General features: G+C 54.1%; 5 protein-coding genes across 5 annotated transcripts; 1 reads left to right on the top strand and 4 right to left on the bottom strand.

The window, feature by feature from the left end:
- Window positions 1-1,077: 1,077 nt before the first annotated feature.
- Window positions 1,078-4,906, bottom strand: BDZ83DRAFT_195207 (uncharacterized protein). The gene is made up of 5 exons (XM_060501621.1): window positions 4,787-4,906; window positions 3,779-4,645; window positions 3,434-3,721; window positions 1,597-3,380; window positions 1,078-1,535 (listed from the first exon to the last, which is right to left on the bottom strand). The coding sequence occupies exons 2-5, from the start codon at window positions 4,411-4,413 to the stop codon at window positions 1,159-1,161; spliced, it is 3,084 nt and encodes a 1,027-aa protein (XP_060367619.1). The 5' UTR covers window positions 4,414-4,645; window positions 4,787-4,906; the 3' UTR covers window positions 1,078-1,158.
- Window positions 4,907-7,584: 2,678 nt separating this feature from the next.
- Window positions 7,585-9,398, bottom strand: BDZ83DRAFT_749875 (protein phosphatase 2C; the record flags this gene model as incomplete). The annotated part of the gene is made up of 2 exons (XM_060513835.1): window positions 7,585-8,088; window positions 8,139-9,398. 2 exons carry the CDS (start codon window positions 9,396-9,398, stop codon window positions 7,585-7,587), a joined length of 1,764 nt encoding a protein of 587 aa, XP_060367618.1.
- Window positions 9,399-12,153: 2,755 nt separating this feature from the next.
- BDZ83DRAFT_194920 (Snf7 family protein) lies at window positions 12,154-13,614 on the bottom strand. Its single transcript, XM_060501620.1, has 5 exons — window positions 13,337-13,614; window positions 13,063-13,277; window positions 12,942-13,002; window positions 12,627-12,884; window positions 12,154-12,571 (listed from the first exon to the last, which is right to left on the bottom strand). The coding sequence occupies exons 1-5, from the start codon at window positions 13,340-13,342 to the stop codon at window positions 12,431-12,433; spliced, it is 681 nt and encodes a 226-aa protein (XP_060367617.1). The 5' UTR covers window positions 13,343-13,614; the 3' UTR covers window positions 12,154-12,430.
- Window positions 13,615-13,808: 194 nt separating this feature from the next.
- BDZ83DRAFT_612206 (transmembrane GTPase fzo1) lies at window positions 13,809-17,048 on the top strand. The gene is made up of 2 exons (XM_060507707.1): window positions 13,809-16,331; window positions 16,399-17,048. The coding sequence occupies exons 1-2, from the start codon at window positions 13,970-13,972 to the stop codon at window positions 16,758-16,760; spliced, it is 2,724 nt and encodes a 907-aa protein (XP_060367616.1). The 5' UTR covers window positions 13,809-13,969; the 3' UTR covers window positions 16,761-17,048.
- BDZ83DRAFT_649433 (uncharacterized protein) lies at window positions 17,036-18,783 on the bottom strand (the record flags this gene model as incomplete). Its single annotated transcript, XM_060510277.1, has 4 exons — window positions 17,036-17,143; window positions 17,935-18,126; window positions 18,458-18,571; window positions 18,646-18,783. The coding sequence occupies 4 exons, from the start codon at window positions 18,781-18,783 to the stop codon at window positions 17,036-17,038; spliced, it is 552 nt and encodes a 183-aa protein (XP_060367615.1).
- Between the last annotated feature and the right edge of the window lie 924 nt (window positions 18,784-19,707).

Raw genomic sequence — 19,707 nt, 5'->3', positions numbered from 1 at the left:
CCTATTCCTGCACCACTCCCGACGCCAGCTTTCCCCGCGACCGAATCGAACCCGATCGGGCAGACGAATCGACATGAGGAATTCTCTTGTGAGGGGCAGCGCGGGGGATGGGGTGGGCTCAAGGCTGTCTGCTTCGCTTTACCAATGGCATCTGGCTAGGCGTTACCGGCTTCCTGCTTTTCCTTGGCTTTAATTACGGATTTTCTTTTTCCGGTCTACCCCTCGTCTTTCTGTGGTATTATGTGCTTGTGCGTATTATGTCTATTTTTTGCGTATGCTACCTGAATAAAAAGCACTCGCGGGGAAGGGAAATGGGACATCCTGCGTGCATGTGAAAGGGAATTATGCGTTTCTGGAGGAATCGTAGGCGGGTTGGACAGGAATGAAGCTACGAAACGACACTGGACGAGAGTGGCTAGATGGGAAGAGAGAGGCTAGAGTTTTTTCGTTGCGAGGTCATACCGGCTCTGTGTATCCTCGTTGTAATCATATTGTTTCACTGTGCTGTTTACCATGTTGACGTTGACGTGGGCATGTGCGACCTTGTATCAACCATGATATTTACAAGTTGCCGACAAGACGTGCTATTAGTGGAATGGAATCTCACACATCCCGAAGAGCAATATCAGGCCAGACTTCATATGAATCGTATTTTTGGTATTTCGGTATAACTACCTACCCACAGTACAAATCAGAGAGACATCGTTATATGAGCAACCGATTTGAAGATGGCATGGTATCAAAAAGGGTATATCTGAACCATATTTTCATAAGCCGCAACGATTTCGTTGAAAGGGTGATCCAGGTGCAATGAACAATAAATAGCCTCGCCTTCAGATTTCATGAGTGTTGCTTGCGTAATCGCGTGATCTTGACCCCTTCCCTGGGTCGTGTGTGATTGGTAAGAAATGAGAAAATCAAGAACAAAATCGCTACAGTGGCCAGCCGGTCCATTATCTTTCTTTTGAGGCAGTTTCGTCGCCCCTTTTTCCTCATTTTGTAGTTTTTCCCGCCCCGTTGCTCCCAATTTTGTGTATAAATGACAGACACGCCTTGCGGGTGCCGTTTGGTCTTTTGTCTTCTTTAGAACCCCTTTTTCGTTTTTGAAAGTGTGCTTCTTTATTGAATTTCTCTTCATTCAGTTTTGCCCTGCCTGGTTCAGGGGAACGATGAAGGACCATCGAGGACGGGGAAGCCAGTGTCCATGGCCATGTACTCGAGGAGGTCGAGACCGCCGACGTTGACGCCCTCGGCCGTCATGGCGACGGCCGTGTTGTCCATGTTTTGGAAAAATGCCGGCCCGGGCGGCAGGTACCACATCTCGTTGCCTGGGTTGTTCCAGTCAGTCGAGTCAAACAGGCCTTCCATGCCTCCTGTTGTAGATGACGGTGCGTTGTTGGTGGCGTTTGTGGCTCCACCGTTCTCGGGCGCCGGTGCCGGCGTGGACGGGCCTAGGACCGAGGCCGAGCCTGAGGGATAGGGAAAGGTACCAGTGCTGAGGTCGAAGGGTGTTGCCGAAATGTTGGCGGGGTCGTCTAATTCCCATTGTTAGTTTTGGTGTTACGGTAGGTGGTGGATTACCAAGGTGAAGCTTACCATGTGCGTTGAGCCCATCACGTAATTTCGAGGCGTGGTTCGCCCATGATTGACCCTCGGGACCGCCGATCGGCTGGCCATTGGCAGCGGCGCCGTTGGTCATGCCGTGGGGATCCGGACTCCTTCCATCCGCAGAACCGAGTCCTAAAGCAGGAGCCTGAATGAAACGGTTGCGGAGCCGGCTTGTCAGGGAGTCGAGAAGATCTGCAAATCGAATTCCCAGGTGAACGTCATCAACGATGCAATTACGGAGTGCCTTGACAGTCTCGTCCATCAAATCAATGCTGAGCTTGACGTCTGATCGTGGGGCACCGAGAGCAAAGGTCTTGAGGAGGAACATCGCACCGCTGATGATGCGGAAGTATGTCCGCACGGGGGCATGCTTGAGATAGTCGCCCGGCAGAAGACCCTCAACAACCGTCCGGAGCAAGTTGCGGCAGCCGCTGATGACCTCTTTTATGTACTCCTGATCACTGGCGCCGAAGCCACCCAGCTGTCCCAGAGGCAACTTACCAAAGTAATTTTGCGTCTGAGGAGACAGCTGTGCCGCGCTTCCGGCGTTATGGTTGCCATGGGTGCCGTGTCCCGCATGCGCCGTGTGACCAGCGTTATTGGTACACCGTTCAACGACAGCTTGCAGAGAAAGTGAGTTGACGTAGATGCGAACATACTCGTACTCGATGGTGAGAATGTGTCTGATATAAGGGGGTAACCTAAAGCGTTCAAATTCTTTCCACCAATCCTGGAGCAGCGGGTGGAAGTCTTTGAGCATCTCAGTGTACTTCCCACTCTGGATGATATCGGTGGTGTGCTTGCGGGACTTGAAAAACTTTTCGTTGCCAATGTGCATCGCATTGCTTATACCAGCCCAGCAGTGTATTATTTGGTCATCGAGCTCTAGGTCCGGGATGTAGTTGAAGGCATTTGACATGGACGACGGGTTGGTGCCAGGCGTTGTGCCCTCTGTGGATGTTGGGCGGCGACGGGTGACCGCTGGATCGCTCTTGCGCAAGGCCTCGGGTACCATGCTTGTCCAACCAAGACGACCGGCGAGCTGGGACAGATAGATTAACAGAAGGCGCTTGATGCGGTACGCCCGTTGACGGTACACCTCTTCCTCGTACTCGGGACGGGAGATGGCACCGTCGCGTAGCAGCTCATCAATGTCGTCAAACACGCCAAGCTCGTACGCAAGACCCATGGCAGTGCTGAGAAGCATCCAGCACATCCTGTCACTTCTCCAGGCTGGCTCAAGCCAGCTGTCGAGTCGCTTACCACCGATGTTTGCAGACGGTCGCTGATTGCCGTGCTCATCTGTGCTGATCAGATCACTGCCTTCGTATGACGGAAGCATGAGCTCGTCAATGGCCTCAGCTGGCGGGAAATGTAGGGCTCTAGGGTGCCACTCTGTAAGGATCATCAGTGACTCGATGGTCCCCAGAGTTCGCAGACTGCCTTTTCGCATTCCACGCCAGGGCGCTGTGCTGCTTGTTTGGTCGTCGGGAATAGATGAGGCGCCGGCCATGGCTGCGAGCCCTCCCCCGAATGCCTCTTGGCCCCACAGACACCTCTCAATCATGCCCCGGAGATATGTCCAGAGCTGCTCGTGAATGGCGTTGGACCGACATTGGCCACCTGTGCCGGGAATCTTGCGGTACCTCGAGGAGATGGTGAGGAGTGTGATGGTGAGGATGGGCTCTTCTGTGAGCAAGGTGATGTGAGATGCAGGATTGCGGAAGGTCGGTGGAGAGATTGGTGTAAGTGGTGACAGGTATTCGTAGTAGCTAGGAAATGTTAGCCTGGAATTGCTCATCATTGGAAATGTAGATAATCTTACTAGTCAATGTAGTCAATGGCTTCTTGTGCGGAAAACCAGCCGGCCCTGACAAACCTGAACCTCCCCCAGGCCTTGATGGCGTCTTGGTAGCCGGGCTCGCCGGAGAGATCACGTCTCGTCAGAGCCGGGTCAATGGGCTGGGGCTCAAGGGCCACAGGAACCGAGGGCCGTCCATTGCCATTGCCCACGGGCTTCATGGTCGCACCGGGCGTGACGATGACGGGCTGCTGGGGCATGGCGGGTATGGAAGCGACACTTTCGTGACGCTTGTGGTTGTTGGTCACAGGGCTGTGAGCCGGGGGGTGGTAAGCAGCCGCGTCTTGGGTATGGCTGAGCTGGACTGACCTATCCGTAGCCGCCTTGTACAGCAGATCCAAAGCATCGTGGGGTCCGTAGACACCGGGTCGCATGAGGTCCTGGGCCTCGCGGTTCTCGAGCTGGGCGTTGGGCTCATCATCGACGACGTAGTCGCTCCGCTGACGGCTGTCGGCCTGGCTCGTTGTGCTCGGGGTGCCACCGTCGGTAGGGCGGCGCAGAGGTTGTGTCCTACCCATGGAGCCTCCTGGCGTCAAGGGCACCTCGCTGTAGAGGCGTTTGTCGATGGCGACGGGCGGGCTGCCGCTGACGTGAACGCGCTTACGGCCATTGCGAATTGTATAGTCATCGACGTCCTCGGGCTCGGGATCCTCGCCGTCCTCGGCCTTGCGCTTCCTCCTTGTTGCGCTGAAATAACATTCTTTACTCTCGCGACGGCATCGTACGCAGGGGGGATCGTGGGGATTATCGACGCTGCCCAGATCGCAACGGACCTTTCTCCGACGGCACGGGATGCAGGCCTGGTAAACGCGTTTGTGCTGGGGGGTGGAAGCCTGGCCGGCCGCAGCGGCGGCGGCAGTGTTTGCGGTCGCGGTAGCAGTGGAGGGATTGCTGGAGGTCGTCGGGCTCAGGTTGGATGCGGCCGTGTTGTGGTATTGGGCCATGATGGGCCGGCGAAGGGGGGCAGTCTCTCTGCAATCGTGGGGTGATGGATGGCTCGACTCGGTCGACGTTTCTTTGATGGATAGAATCGGTCAGGTCGGTTTGCAACGGGTTTATGGAGGGGAAAAAGACGGGTTTACAGCCACCACGGGCGGGGCGTGGGTGGTTTTTGTCGGTCCACGTTGGGTGCTGGGAGTCTGGGACGTCTGGGTCCTCTGGGACAGCTGGGTGGTCCTTTTGGGGGTGGTGGTCAGTGCTTTTCTTTTTTCTTTTTTCCTTTTTTTGTTTTTGCAACGCTGCGGCTTGCAAGTTGCATTTGGGGCCATTGGGGTTGGTTGGCACTTGCCTCGAGGTGGGCTGGGGCAGGGAGCTTACCTTCCTCTGGTGACCACCTGGTGCGGGGTTGGGGGACGTGGATAAGGTGAGAAGGAGCTCTCCTCCGTACCTTTGTACACTAATTACTTCGTAGGCAGGTGGAACAGCACAACTGCTGATACGTACCCACGTCTGTAAGTACCTCTCTTGGCTGGGCAGGGACGTTCCGTCTGTGTCCCTCACCAAGCTGGAGGTCAAGCTGCGATTCCTCCGCCTGGAGTTTGCAGAGACAATCCTCAGACACAGGGCGTCTGGGTACTCGTGCGTTTTGCTCTGCTTCTGCTTCGCACTCGGCTCTGGCTTCTGAACAGATGCCACTTCAGGTAGGTATTGCCAGAGGTAAGGTAGGTCATAGGATAGGTACCTTAGGTACTTGTTAGCCGTTGCTCTCTGCAGACTTGCAAGTTGGCGAACCCCTTCGGTCAGACAAGGCGCCCGACCAGGCGTGCCAGGCAACCTGGGCAAGTCTTGGTCAAAAAGATGTCCAGAGAAGGAAAGAAAGAACGGGCAGCCAACCTTCCTTCCTTATCGACGACGGGGATTGGCTTGGGGTTGCGTAAGGTACCGGTATGTCTCCCCTTCCAGCTATGATTGGCGCGATTGCTACCTGGGGTGCAAGTGCAATACGGGATGGAAATGGCGTTGGAAAGAAAAAAAGATCGTGTAACGATGGAAGGAACATACTACGGATACTATCATCAGAAATGAATGCTTAGCATGCCACGAGACAGAATTGAGGTGAAGGAATGAGAAGAGGGAAACTCTACCTGTGGAGATTCCCATTCGCTCATGGCATTTCATCTTCTCCCCTCAATTGAACGACGAAGGAACTGGACACGAGACAGGCTGTCTCGACCGTGACTTCAACCTTTGGCCGTTTGAATCGAATACATAATAAGCCCAAACTAACCATTGACTTTAGGTAAGAACAAAAAGAATGGAAAACAACCTATACTGTAGAAGTTAAGCAACAGTTCCTGCCTTCCCGATTTTGCCTGGTGTCCCCTCCCCAGGTCCTCCAAGAACGAAACCCAAAAGGACCACCAAAGCGGGCGCAACAACGGTGCACCGCGCCAGAGACGCAGGCGACAACAGCAAAACATGGATCCTCGACCCTCGGCGCCTTCGGTGTACTTCGTACGCACTGCAAAGCCAAGGTGAGGTCAGGTCACCTGGGACGCCGGCGATTCCTGTTGCGTGTCGCGTTTCCATTTCACCATAGGACAAATAATCAACTTGTTGCATCCCGTGACCCCATCTCCCACGCCGAGAGTCGAGACTTGAACCAGAAAAGTCTGGGGAACCCACCCGAACCTGGGGGTACCATGAATGTGATGGAAATTCAAATGTCAAGTCTTTCCCCATCCGAGGGCCCGGACCAACCGGTAGCGAAGGAACCACAAACCACCGCCTTACCATCCGGCTCAGCTTCCTACTCGACGATTCTTCTTTCTCCCCAATCCCTGCAACCCAATCGCAGGAAATCATGTATGATATACCAACTTACTGTACTGCAAAGGTATGCCTTCATGGACAACCAGTTCGTCGTCGCTCACTGCAGGACATGGACCGTCAACCTCCCGTCCTCTCTTCGTCAGCCCATCTCCAAGCTACCTTAGATCCCCGCCAACTCCAAACTCACAAACTCCAAAGCTCCCCCCAGCCTGCCGCCGCCGCCACCACTCGCGACAAAGCACACCCGCGTCCTCGTGGTCACGTTTCCCCATCCCCCTCAAGGCGCAGCAAACCCAGGTCACGTTTTGCCCAGCTGCCTTTCACATTCGTCCAACACATCCGAGCTCTTCTTCCTGTCCTCCAGAGTCCGTGGTTCATGCCCTTCGTCTTGGTCCGTTCACCACCCCGTGATCGCGCACTACGTAACCGTTTGATCCTCCTCATACGTTTCCTTAGCGTAGTTAGCAAATCTGTAATTTCTGCCCATACTCGATTAAAAAAGATAATTTGAGATTTGCTGCCAAGAACCCCCAATCAACAAAAACCGAGAAAGGAACCCTCTTTCGGCCAAAGACTCTGGGAAAATGAAACTCTACGCAGATACCACTAACAATACCTTGCCATAAAATACACCGTGGATCCCATCCATCCCTCTACCTTATCATCCCCGTCCACAGATTGGCCATTGCTCTGGGCCGCTGGGGACCAAACAGCACGCGGGGTAGCTCAAGGCTCGAAAGGTTGATGCGCGGAGAAGCTACTTGACTCAGGACCAGGACGAGGGCTATGTATACGATAAATGAACGCCTCGCCCCAGAACTCTGGCTCAGAGCTCCAGCTAGCTTGACCGCCCCCGGCGTGTTGTAGTTGCTCACCCGTGTTTGTTATCAACTGTGTTCTCAAGACTGTTCAGCTGCCCTGGATGAGAGCAGCTCGCGCACAGCCTCTCGAACGAAGTGTTTGTCCAAGGCCGAATTTGATGACTTCAGGCCATCCACTTGGGTACACACGTACAAGTCCGTAGGTTTCACAGAAAGTCAGCAAGCAAAATGATAATCGCGAGTCAAAGCCATGTGATAGCTAGGTGTACATATAGCCTACGATAGGTGCCCCTTTTCATCAATGAGCCGCCTCATTGTCTTGTGCCAGCTTGCACCCCCGCTCTAACACCAACTTGCCAATAGTCAACTCTCTCAACCAACATCTTGGAATGCCGCATTGTGTATCAGCTGCCGTAACACCTCATGCTTCGGTCTTAATCGTCCTTCAATGAATACCGAAGCCAACGCCCAAATTCCACTGCAACGGGACTCCACGATTCAGTATGCTCCTCTCAACCAATTCTAAGAACTCTTCTTGGGTGCTGCGGCATCAGTCTGTTCGACCTCGGCTGGAAGAATAGCCGGAGTCGTGTCAGGGGCAACGTCCGGGGATTCGCCATCATCAATCGGTCCAGGCTCCTCTTCAAGGGTCCCATCCAGCGTTGTCGGCTTGAAGTCACCATTATCAATCGACGCGGGGTCATGCCCACGTCCACTGTTGCTCGCCGAGACGCCAATGGCCGGGGCACCTCCCTCGGCAATCTTTTGCTTCGTCTCCCGGATGATCTTCTCGGACTCGCTGACCTTGGCTGGATTGGGCGGAGGGCGCTCAATTCCAATGGCGTTTTCCTTATCGTTCTGGCTCTCTAACAAAGCTTCCTTGTCAAGACGAACAATCATGCAGGACAGGTTATCCGTGCTGAAGCGGTTCAGCGCATGATCAACGAGAAGCTTCGATGCCTCAACCGGGTCCTCAATGTTGCGAACAAGGTCGACAGCCTCTTGATCGGAACAGACATCCCAAAGCTAGAACACAAATTAGCCATATTTCACTGCTTGAGTAGCACAGTACTTACACCATCGCAAGCAATAATCATGAACTCGTCACTCTCGGGCTGAATGACGGTCTCGGTAGTATACGGGTGCCCAGTGACAAGATCCTTCATATAGGTGTCGCCCAGAGCTCTCGTTACGGCCAAAACACCATTGACGCGGTTGTTGAGTATCAAACCGCCAGCGTTCGCTATCCGTTTTCCCTCATTCTCGTCGCTGCCCTTGTGGTCATACGAAAGACGAAGCGCTTTACCGCCGCGGCAGAGTATAATACGGGCATCGCCGACATTAGCCGTGTAGAGAACGCGCTGGCGGCTTGCTGCACTTTTCAGTTTGGCATGGGTAGCCTCGGGACCACTTGACGCCGCCTTGTCGTCTGCGGTCTCTTCTGAAGTCAGCTTAGCAGCCTTGGTGGCTGCCGCAGTAGCTGGCGCAATAGCCTGAGAACCGGTTGCCGAGCGGTCACTCGGAACCCGTTCCTCCCAACGCAGCACGGCGACGGCAGCTGTGCATCCACTGTTCTTAAGAGGAAGCTTTTCCAACTGTGCGTCAACAGAAGTAAACGTTTGGTCGAGGAGTTCGGGAATGGGGCCGTTGGGATTCTTTCGGATTATTTCCTCCAGTATGATGTGAAGTTTCTTGCCACACCAGTCGGCAGCAAAGGTGCCAGCGTGACCATCAAAGATAGCAAAGTATCCATTGTCCGTTTCAACCATCTCTTGGGAGGAGGCGTCCTTCTCGTCGGATACGGAGTCGCTCTTCTTGCCATCAATGGCAGGGGCTGGGGTATGCAAAAAGTTGTAGAGGAAGGCATGGGTGTCCTCCATGGTACGGCGGCACTTTTTGTTCCTATCTTCCCAGACACCGACACGGAAAGTCGAACGCGGGCCGGGAACCGAATCGCCGGCTGAGTTGTTGTGCTGGCCCTGGGGCACAGCGAGAGCAGGATCCTGCTTACCCAGCTTCTGGAGAGGGGTCTGCGAGCTCACATCCGAGTTGGATCGGCCGACCTGGGAAAAGTTCAGGGTGTTCTTGGCATGAGCCAGCAGGCCCGCGGCCTTACTTTGAACACCGCTGGCGCGGCGCTTCTTATCCACAGCGCCATCTTGCTGCCGTCCTGGGGGACTGCTGTTTCCGCTTCGCTTGTCGCCGCTGGCGGCCTGGTCGTTTGACTTAAGGGAGGCTGAGGCGCCCTTGTCGGATTCGGGCGAAGGCGACTTGCGATCCTCTTTTGGGTCGCTCTCCGCCTTGGACGCAGCCGAGTTAGAGCCGCCGCCGAACATTCTAGTCAGCAGACCACTCCCCTGGTTGGAGAGGCTGCGACGCTTGCTTCCTGCCAGTTTAAAGAACCTCGAAAAGACGTCAGAGGTACCGGTCCGCACGCAGGGTCAATCGAGTTCGATGGGGTCGCAGTGACGCTGTCTTCGCTGGATTCGTTTTGGACGTCGGAGAAGGATTGTCGCGAAGATGGATGTCTGATAAAGGTATCGTCAGTATTAGGCGAAGAAGTTAGAGGGAACGGTCGTCGGGCCCCATGGAGGGGCAGGATGGTCTGAGGCCGACCGGGGGCTAGGCAGAGGGTCGGGTCCGAGCTGAGGAGGATTGATGCATAAGACGAAAAGAGCCAAGAGAGGAAGAGACGCTGGTCTCTGAGCGGCAGGCGGTATGGCGACCAAGTGCGCCAGCTAGTGGCTATGTGACTGACGTCTAATATCAAGATGGCGCAGGTAGTTATGTGCTCTGCGAGACTCGTAGCGCTACCAGATGCCCAAAAAGTGCTGCGCGCAGGCCCCAAGAAAACGGGTTTGATGAAGATGCGGGAACAAGCAGATATCAATAGCGGGATGTATGATGTTTGTGTGTTCAGTTGGCCTAGGGTGACAAGTGACGTAGGCTGGTTGAATGATGGTGGAGGGGAAACCAGAAGGGTAGAAGCATCAGTAATGTAACTCACCAGAGTGACGTACCCGGCGATTCGGAGTGCCGGGACGACGAGTTTGAAGCTGGATATTGATGACAGAACAGAGACGCCGAAAGTGCAGTTTGAAGATTGCCGGGCGTGATGGCAAAGGCTGCAATGTCGCCTAGGAGGGGAGGGGATGGGAGGTTGTTGGTGTTGTGTGAACAAGGTAAAGTAATGATGGTAGGCGGCAAAGAGAAAGAGAGTTGAGGTTGTGGAAAGGCGATGCGAAATGCTGCCCGCTTGGTGCTGGCTCGCTCGTTTGGTAAGTGTCTCCGCAGCAGCCTAGGAGGGGGAGGGGAGGGGCACGGGGGGAGCAGAGGCCAGAATTGGACGGTTTGGAGGGGACCGGCAAGGGGGGAAAGGTGAAAAGCGAAAGCGGCGGGAACGATTCACAGGGTCCCGTCCTTCTTAGCAGCGCTTACCTGCTCTCTGCTCTCCGCTCTCCGTTATGGGGCCTTTTTTTGCTTGTCTGGCCTGGCCTGAGCTTCTCACTCTTGTTCTCACCACTCAGCTCCCTATATAGGCATTACAACAGCTTAGAATAGTCTGATTCTTAGTGCTGTCCAACACCTTGAATATTTCATAGAGGGTGAGGTGAATGAGCAACTCGGTAAGTTGACAATCACAGCGCTGAACATTGAAGAGAGAAAAATCTAGAGTTGTGTGACCACACAGTCGGCGGCGACGCAAGTCGTGCACCTTAGCACCTCAGTGATGAACGACACCAACTGGAGGGGGCGGGGGGGGGGGGGGCGGCGAGCTCCACTCGGGCTGTAGTGTGCACAGTAGTGTACTGCCGCCTGCGTTGTCAAGTCTCACTTGAGGCGGTGATAACCCGCGTCAGGTCGAGAGGTGAGGCGAGACGAAGCGAGGCGAGTGTCTGTGTGTGGCGTCCGACGGGAAACTGGTTCTGAATCTGGATCCCCCCAGCCAAGAAACAAAGGGCACGCCGAGATTTTCGACTGTTCTTGTGAGATGTGCCTGATGTTTGGACAGTAAGTCCTTGGCTAAACTGACGGGCATATGCTTCGGAGCATCTGCAGGGACAGAGAGCGGATGAAATAGTGCAATATGAGCACTAAGTTAGTCTCACGCGCCCTTTGAAGAAGACTCTTCTCGCTGATTCTAACTATCCATCCTTTCTAAGGTATCTCTATGCGAAGTGACGAGTGTGGTCTCGATCTCAAAGTGGACAACTGACCTCACTCTAACGCCCACCCAATGGAAATGCTAGGTCAAAATCGGCGTTTCTCTCGCCGATCACCAGCGCCAAAGTACCGAATCACATTGCGTTCTCGTCATCCCGCTAGGTAAGCATCTACAGCATCATCTTCCAGATGTCTTTTAGAAGGAGCAACATGGATGGAGTGTAAGACGACCCTCGGCCAAAAGCCCATACGTGTGGCTAAGCTACTCCAAACCCCGACCCAATATACCTTACAAGATGGTGATGGCTGCCCAAAGCGCAAGTTGCTGTGGCAAGAAAAAACATCATGATCAAGCTTTGTTACACCACAAACAAGGACGGCACATGATAATATTGCGTGGTCTACCTCGACACTATGGATCAAGAGCGGATGTGCTTTTGCTGGTCACGGCGTGTTGGCGTGACAGCTCAACTGGCATATAAACCCTGCCGATCAAGCGGGGCGTGTAAGGGTACCTGCTTAAGCTATCGATCAAGTATCCGTCTATATCCTTCTCCATGGAACCTCATAGGCACAAGCACACAAACAACCTGTTCTTCTGAGAAACCAGGGTCTGTTGGGGGCCCATCTTGCTGGGTTGGGCTGGCCTGAAATCTGTAGATTACCTTAGAGATATCCCAAGGCCCACATCTGCTTGCACAACACTACACTAACAGAATCGCTGACTCGGGTCATCAGTGCCGCCAACATGGCATTTTGAGAGTGGTAGGTTCGTGTGATTGTTATGAAGCAACGATTCGCCTGGATCCTCACCTTTGCCACGACAGCCTACTCTCAGTTCTCTTGCATGCTAAGTGCTCTGGATAAACCTATGTGCATCGGATGAACCGTGGGAGCGACACGCGAGCATTAAGTGATGACCATTTGCACCACACTATAAGGACCGGCACTGGTTGTAGACGAATAGCGCATTGTTCCGATGCCACCTCCTAAACAGCATTTCACGGCTCGTTCACGGCAACTCCCATTGAAGTAGACGTATTGCATATTTAGAAGCCTTGCTTGAGAAAAAGTTCGCCTTCCCTTATCCTGGAACGCCGTTCCATATGTGACAAAACAAACTGGCTGCTCCGTTATCTCCCTCATACATCGCTGTCGTCCGCAAAATATCGTCATCACTCTACCAGCCCCTCCATTGCTGTGGCTACCGCCGAAGACTGTCGAGGCGGGCCTGAAGGTCGTCGTCGCCGGGATCCGCACCTCCGCCTCCACCTCCTCCAACTGCTTGGGCAATTCTGCCTTCGGGTACGGCCGCAGTTTGCATCCCAGACGGTGTTTCGCCCAGCTGCACAACCCATCGTTAGCTGGTGAACCGCCAATGTCTGGATGCGAGTACTTACCGCTGATGTCAAGTCAACTCCAATTTCTTCCAGGACTTGCTCGACAACTTCCTCGCCTTCCTCTTCGGCACCAACATCCATGGCATCGTCCATAACGTCATCCATCATCTCCTGTCTCTGGTCCATAATGTCGTTCTCGCGCTCGAACTCCATTGCGATGCGTTGAAGAGCGGGGAGGTTCATCGATCGGTTCATGGTGCCGAGGGCTTGGGTTGCGCCCTTCATGGCCGTCATCATTTGTTCGTTGGTGCGGTATGTCTGTAAGATGAAGCGTCAGCCATTGTTTACGAGCCCTAGTGACCGGTTGTGTAGTACCTGAAGCCGGAGAGAGATCTTTTGCAGTTGACTGCGCATGCCGTAAAATTTCTCGATGTACCTGTAACAACAGTTAGCCGGGGTTGTGAACAACATTTCCATCGGATACAGGACTCCATGCCTTCTTGTCCGGACCAAGTCCTTGGCCTGGATCTTGCAGGCGCCCATCTGTCCCTTCTGAGCACTTTGCTTGATTTGGGTAATCAACTGCTTCTCCTGCTTCTCCAACTTGGTTCGGACCTGGTCCAATTCTCGGATCGCCTTATCGAGCATGCGCTGGTTCTTGCGCAGACGCTCTGCTGGCGTCATTCGCTTGCCAAACGCCCATTCTAGAATCTAGTCCACAGCGTTAGTAGTCCGTCGAGTCGTGGCGGGGAAGAGTGCGCGCAGCCTACGTTCATCGTGGCGGCTGGGAACAATCGTTTCGGAGCGGATGAAGCGTCGTGTATTGGAATGGCAACGGTGAGGCACTCAAAAGATCGATGGTAGCGATTGTGTAGCTATCGTGGAGAGGAGTTGATAGTGGAGGTTGATTGATATTCGGGTTGCCTGGTACTCACGTAACGGACAAGGGTACGTACAATAGCTTGGCACAAGCGTCAGGTAACTTCCAAGGAAACCACTGGTGAGTGGTGACTGACTGCTCAGACCGGTTGCGCTGACCCGCTGAAAGGTCCGACCAGGTTCCAACTTCCCACCTGTGGGGGGGGGGGGGGGGAATGATTAGATAAGGAAGCGTGGAAGCGTGGCAGCCCGGCCTCGGATGGCGGCGGCATTTTCCGACTCGAAGTTTTGAGCCAATGGGCGAAGCGCCGCGACAAAAGGGTGGTGGGAAATTTGCCGCTCCGCCCAAATCATGCGCTGCGAGTTCCATTCATGTACGGAGTACATGACGAGCTTCCATAAAAAACATTCTCGACCTGCTACGCTAAAACTTATCGCCTCCTAAACAAATTCCCTTCCTTCCCGTCCTTTAACTCACCTTATTGTTGGTCGACCATGCTGCTTCAACCCTCGACCGACTGAAAATGAGCCAAGATTATTTTTCAAAGAAGGGCAAGGCCCCCATGGACCAAGAGATTGAGAAGGACGACAACGACGCGCCTTACCAACCAGTGCCGTCATCGAGCAGGCCACCGCAATTCATGACCGTTGGATCCGGCTCCACCTCTGCACATGCAGCGCATCTCCAGTCACTACTCGAAAACGACTCTGGCTACGGCGGCAGCATCGCGAACGGCGACGCCATGACTTCCTCTGGCGACCGACATATCCCGACTCCTGTCAATGGCCAGCTCTCCGAAGCTGACCGGCGCAGCCAGGCCGGCGCTATCCACCAACTGTGGTACAATGCCCACAGAGTGACGCTGGGTCGCTCCATCAACAAGGTCATCGAGCTCCTCAAGGAGTTGCAAGAGATGAACGTGTCCTGGCCAGCCCATTATCCTTCTGTCCAGCGAGCCGAGGGAGCACGCCCTGCCCCGTCACACTCATATTCAACCATCGGCGAAGCCCCCACGTCCACATCCGCCTCGTCCGTTCCGTCTTCTCCGACCGCTCCTCCATCCTTACGACGATCCTTCACATCGCTAGAAGCGCGCGAGAGTGCTGAGTCGAGCCGTGCGCAGGAAAGACGAGCGCCAGAGGAGCCGCGACTCGTCACACCTCAAATTGCCCAGGACTTCTCGGTCCTCAAACTGGACCTCAAGCTGGGCTCGCTTCACCAGGCCGAGCTTGTCCACTCCTTGGAGAAGGGCTCCATCGCCTCCCTTCTGGATGGCAAGATCAGCTCTAGCGTCCGACACCTACTCAACCTCCGCGAACGAATCGAAGATACTTCCAGCAAAGTCTTGATCACCGGTGATCTGAATGCCGGAAAATCGACCTTCTGCAATGCTCTGCTTCGAAGAAAGGTCCTTCCCGAGGACCAACAACCATGCACGGCAATCTTCTGCGAGGTTCTGGATGCAAGGGAGAATGGAGGCCTCGAGGAGGTCCATGCCGTTCACAAGGACGCCGACTATGACCGCCATAACGAGACTACATACGACGTTTACAAGCTGGCGCAGCTCGAAGAGCTCGTGGTGGACAATGAGAAATATACCCAGTGCAAGGTCTACGTCAAGGATGTACGAACCATTGACGAATCTCTGCTCAACAATGGCGTGGTGGATATTGCTCTGATCGATGCCCCGGGTCTGAACTCTGATACAACTAAAACGACGGCCGTCTTCGCCCGACAGGAGGAGATCGATGTCGTTGTCTTCGTGGTATCGGCTGCCAATCACTTTACCATGACGGCCAAGGAGTTCATCTGGGCAGCTGCCGCCGAGAAGGCATACTTGTTCATCGTGGTGAACGGCTATGACAACATTAGAGACAAGAACAGATGTCAGAAGATGATTCTTGACCAGGTACACGGACTCAGTCCGAGGACGCACAAGGAATCCAATGAGCTGGTTCATTTCGTCTCGAGCAATGCTGTTCCTACAGCTCCTGCGCCACCAGGCGGGCCCTCTGATGGAGGCAGCGGCGGAGGCGGTGGCGACGACCCTGGTGACGACCCTAAGGGTAAGGGCAAGGATGTTGAGAAGATCAGAGACTTTGAGAACCTCGAGCAATCATTGCGAAGATTCGTCCTCGAGAAGCGCGCCAGATCCAAGCTGGCACCGGCAAAGACGTATCTGCTGAACATTCTGAACGACGTTCACGTTCTTGCCAACGTCAACTCAGAGGTTGCAAACTCCGAACTTGACCGCGTCGTCAAGGAGCTCAAGGAGATTGAGCCCCAGCTAGAATCAAGCAGAAAGGCCACTGCGCAGGTTGGCGATGAAATTGACAAGATCACCGAAGGGACATGCAAGGAGGTTTACGACTACACGCGGACCACTCTCAGCACGGCTATCGATCATGCTGGGGACAACAACCACGGCGTTCCTTACCGTGGCATCTTCAATGCCTTTGAGTACGCAGAGGAGCTGAAGGAAGCCATGATGTCCTACATCCAAGAGTCAGTTGTTGCCTGCGAGGAACACGCAAAGACCAAGACGGTCGGTGGCGTGAACGCCATCAAGCAGCTCGGCATCATGCATCTTGGCGATGACTACCAGAGCCTGGTGTTCCGGCCCGACGTCATGTTCAAGAGAAAGCGCGACTCCATGGCACGTAATGTCGACGTCCCCACTGAACTCTGGGATTTTGTCGACTGGCACACCATCGTCCAGAAGCAGGAAAAGGTAGCAGGCACCGGAATGGCTCTCACTGTTGCGGGAGCTCTTGTCCCTCGCATGATGGGTTCCAGCGGCTGGTTGGACCACGCATTGAGCGCGGCGAAGATTATGGGCAACGACAACTTGCGTCGCCTCATTGTCCCCGCCATTGTCGCAGCTTGTGAGTTCTTTCGAACCTCATTCTTTGCTAATAGTATGTGAAGCTAACCAGACCCCCCCCTTTTCAGCGTTCGCAGCCGCCGCCTACATCCTCAACCAGATCCCCAACTCTCTGCCCCATCGGCTTTCCACCAAGATTGCGGCTCAGCTGGAGGCAGTCGATTACGTGCACACCAACTCGACGCGCATCTCGGGCTCAGTCCGCAAGGTTCTCCGCTTCCCCGCCGACAACCTCCGCGTCGGCCTCGAGCAGTCCGTCAAGGACCTCGGCAAGCGCCGCGAGGAGACGCTCAAGGTCCGCCAGGAGAGCGAGGTCGCGCTCAAGTACTTCGGCAACCTCGTCCGCAACAGCGCGCAGCAGAGGACCGTCGTCGAGGGCGTCGACTTGGATGCCCCGCCGCCTGGGGCCGCCGGTGCCGGCCTTCACTGAAAGAGAGAAAGAAAAAACGGAACTGGAACAAGAACAAGAAAAGAACAATACCCATCTCAATTCCTTGTTTAATGTGGCACAAACTATACCTTACGATAGCATGGAAAAAACGGCGTTTAATTATCCGGTGATTCAAACACTGGGCATCCCCCTGGATATGTACCTGAGTTCATATCCCCTCCCCTTTTCCCCTCGTGGACTTTCCGTTTGGCTTTCAGAAAAGTGTGTTGTTGAGAGCACATGACGATAGGCATATATGTAGACGCAAAGACAACCTAATTCTCGATATACTTGAAGATGTCGAAACCGTGACCATGTTTCCAGAGGGGTTCCTTCCTCTGTAGTCGAGTCTCAATGACGCCGTGCTCACCGGATACGAGCACCTGCAGTATGGAGGACGGAACTCCAGTCCGAATGGTGTATATCAGCTTCAGCTCGGGTCCCAATTCCGAATATGCATCGACCGGCTGATCGGCGGCGGCGGCGGCAAACCTTTGCGCGGCCCAAAGTCAAATGCCACGGGGGAGAATATGAGGTACGCTCCATACGGGATATGTCATCTCCCTTCTCCCTCCGCTTGCTTACGTAGTGTCTTGGCCGTTCAACGCTGCCGAGGCCCCCCGTTCATGTCCGGAGTTGCGAACCGGAGCCAGCTAGCGCCGGGGTACCGCTGGGCCCTTACGTTGGGCCATATTGTATTCTTTTCCCCTGAGATATAGATCGCTCTAAAGCATTTTGCATGCTGCTCCGTAATGCGAATAACTTCCTGTCAAAGAAGGTCTAAAATTGAATTCTACAGCAGCGGTGGAGCCTGCAGGTAGCCGCTACCTAAGGTATCTGTAGCTTCTGGGTGCTGGGATGACGTCTCCGCAGCCATCCGTACCCATGGTTTGATCCATTGAAGGTTTTAGATGAACGCCTCGATTTACGAGGTACTGAGGGGTTCATCTGTGGACACTTGGATGAATGCTCGTTCAAGTGACGAGGTTCATCCAACTCGCAATGAACGAACACGGCATGCCGGGAAACTCGAGTACTCGCTCCGCTTTGACCGCGCTGCTCCAAGTCACAAGTGATGAAATCGGGGGTTTATGCATCACCGGACTTGCATGGGAGGGCGGGGGAATATGCACGCTGCATGTTGCACGCTTGCATTATGTACTCCGTACCTTACCTTCTCCTGCACGCTAGGAGCTGCAGGCACTTTATCTGAGGTTTGAGAGGTCTGGCCCTCAGAACAGTAGCAAAGCTTCCTGGTGCCGCTGGAGGCTGGAACTGAGACTCTGAGGGTTGAGGTCCGCAATACGGAGTACTTTGGCCCGATTTGCGATGTGATGGGACGAGAGAGATCGGAGGTTAATATGAGCTGCATCGTCCGAAACAATGACAAATGCTACCGAGGACGGATAACATGTACTTGCAGAGGAGGACCCCTACCATCGCCCCTCTTTTTTGCTGAACAACGGAACTTCTAGAAAGATGCATAGCAAACTTGGTGAAAGTGGGAAACGAGTCCGAGAAGAGACGTTTGGTGAGAGACCCACGCGTTCGAACGGCTGGCACGGGACCTGTCTCTGGGTAGTGGGAGAAAACGACAGCGAGAAATTGAGGTGAGAGATTATTCTCATGCTCGGGGGGAACGGCTGTCTATGGTGGTGATTCGGCGAACTTTTTTGATTTGACTCTCATTTCCGCACCTGGGCTTCTTTGGCAAGCAGGCCGTTGTGGATTCGACCACGGTCATAGCGCAAGGCCGAGCCGCCGGTGGAGTTACGGCGTACGGAGTACACTGAGGTTCGTTGACTGCCTATCTAATTGCGCCATGCGTGTGCTGAGGAACGTCAAACGTCGTTGGGTTCGGAAGAATGATCTTGTTGGCACTGACGATGGTATTTGTTGATGTTTCTAGCAATTCGCGCGCGTTAGAGTGGTTGGTTGAGGTGTCGTTGGAGCAAGACACGGAGAGCCTTTCTGCCACCTCCACTTGGCAGCCCATGGAGTCGGGAACCAGCCGGGGTGGCATCATTCAGTGTTCACGTCAGGCCGTGGGAATTTGGCTCAAAGTTTTGCTAAAGTCAGAAAGCCAGGGTCGATCATGTGGTGGTGGGATACGGAGATCATTCCGACGGGACGAACTCTGCTCATTCCCCCCATGGTGCTATTCCTGAACCTGAGTCGTGGCGGGTGAGAGTAGTCGTTAGTCATTATTGTTCCTTTGGCCGTTGAGGTTGGAGGAATGCAAACGTTGCGTTTGTCGAACCCCAAAATATGACGGTAGCCACTTGATTGACTTGAGTGAATGGATGGTTCAAGATAAGAGTATCCCCTGGAACTTATTCGTCGCATGTCGTCCAACTTGCGACGCAGTCATGTTGAAGCAGTTTCAATATCCCGTGTATATTGGGTTCTCTTATTCGTTGAGGATCGATCCAGTAGCCGGTGTTCAGTAAGCGTGGTGCGCAGATGCAGCTTACTCAGGTTCCGGGACTCCGGCGACAGCACTGGACGTTTCATTGCCCTTGCTACCCCGGACCTGCCACGTTCTGGCCGTCCACCTGGCTGGTCTCTTTCTTTCTCTCTCGCTTTTGTGTGTCTTGTCACTTCGTGCCATGACCGGTGTCTTGACCCGACTCTTTCTGACCTTTCTCGGCACGGTTGTCGCGTCCAAAATAGTGTCAGAGAAGAACTTACATGGGTTGACGGCGAATGACAAGATGGCGTCGCTTTGTTCCCCCTTAGCAAGTTTTCCAGTAGCGGCAAAGCGTGGCGTAACGTGAAGTTGGAGGATTAGGGGGCACTGGAATGGAGTGTTTTGTTTGGTCGTTCAAGGGTGAAGAAGAAAAACAAAACGGTTCTCGTTGAATTCTTAGGTAAATCGTGACCGTAGCTTGGAAGCCCCTTCCTTTCAGTTTCACCGGTCTAGTTCCTAGTAGGCATCAGTTCGTGG

Source organism: Colletotrichum acutatum (assembly GCF_030867785.1).
Source record: "Colletotrichum acutatum strain CBS 112980 chromosome Unknown BDZ83scaffold_23, whole genome shotgun sequence".
Classification (NCBI taxonomy): domain Eukaryota; kingdom Fungi; phylum Ascomycota; class Sordariomycetes; order Glomerellales; family Glomerellaceae; genus Colletotrichum; species Colletotrichum acutatum.
Note: the sequence above shows the minus strand (reverse complement) of the source record. Positions and strands in the feature narration are given on the sequence as shown.

Excerpts from the sequence above, each read along its gene's own strand:
- BDZ83DRAFT_195207 (XM_060501621.1), bottom strand. The coding sequence starts at position 4,413 with ATGGCCCAATACCACAACACGGCCGCATCCAACCTGAGCCCGACGACC. Across the intron at positions 3,381-3,433 it reads GCCATTGACTACATTGACTA|CTACTACGAATACCTGTCAC; the intron begins GTAAGATTATCT and ends AACATTTCCTAG. Across the intron at positions 1,536-1,596 it reads TGATGGGCTCAACGCACATG|ACGACCCCGCCAACATTTCG; the intron begins GTAAGCTTCACC and ends AATGGGAATTAG.
- BDZ83DRAFT_612206 (XM_060507707.1), top strand. The coding sequence starts at position 13,970 with ATGAGCCAAGATTATTTTTCAAAGAAGGGCAAGGCCCCCATGGACCAA. Across the intron at positions 16,332-16,398 it reads CCCCGCCATTGTCGCAGCTT|CGTTCGCAGCCGCCGCCTAC; the intron begins GTGAGTTCTTTC and ends CCCCCTTTTCAG.
- BDZ83DRAFT_194920 (XM_060501620.1), bottom strand. Across the intron at positions 12,885-12,941 it reads AGATCTCTCTCCGGCTTCAG|ACATACCGCACCAACGAACA; the intron begins GTACTACACAAC and ends TTCATCTTACAG. Across the intron at positions 12,572-12,626 it reads GAGTTGACTTGACATCAGCG|CTGGGCGAAACACCGTCTGG; the intron begins GTAAGTACTCGC and ends TGGGTTGTGCAG.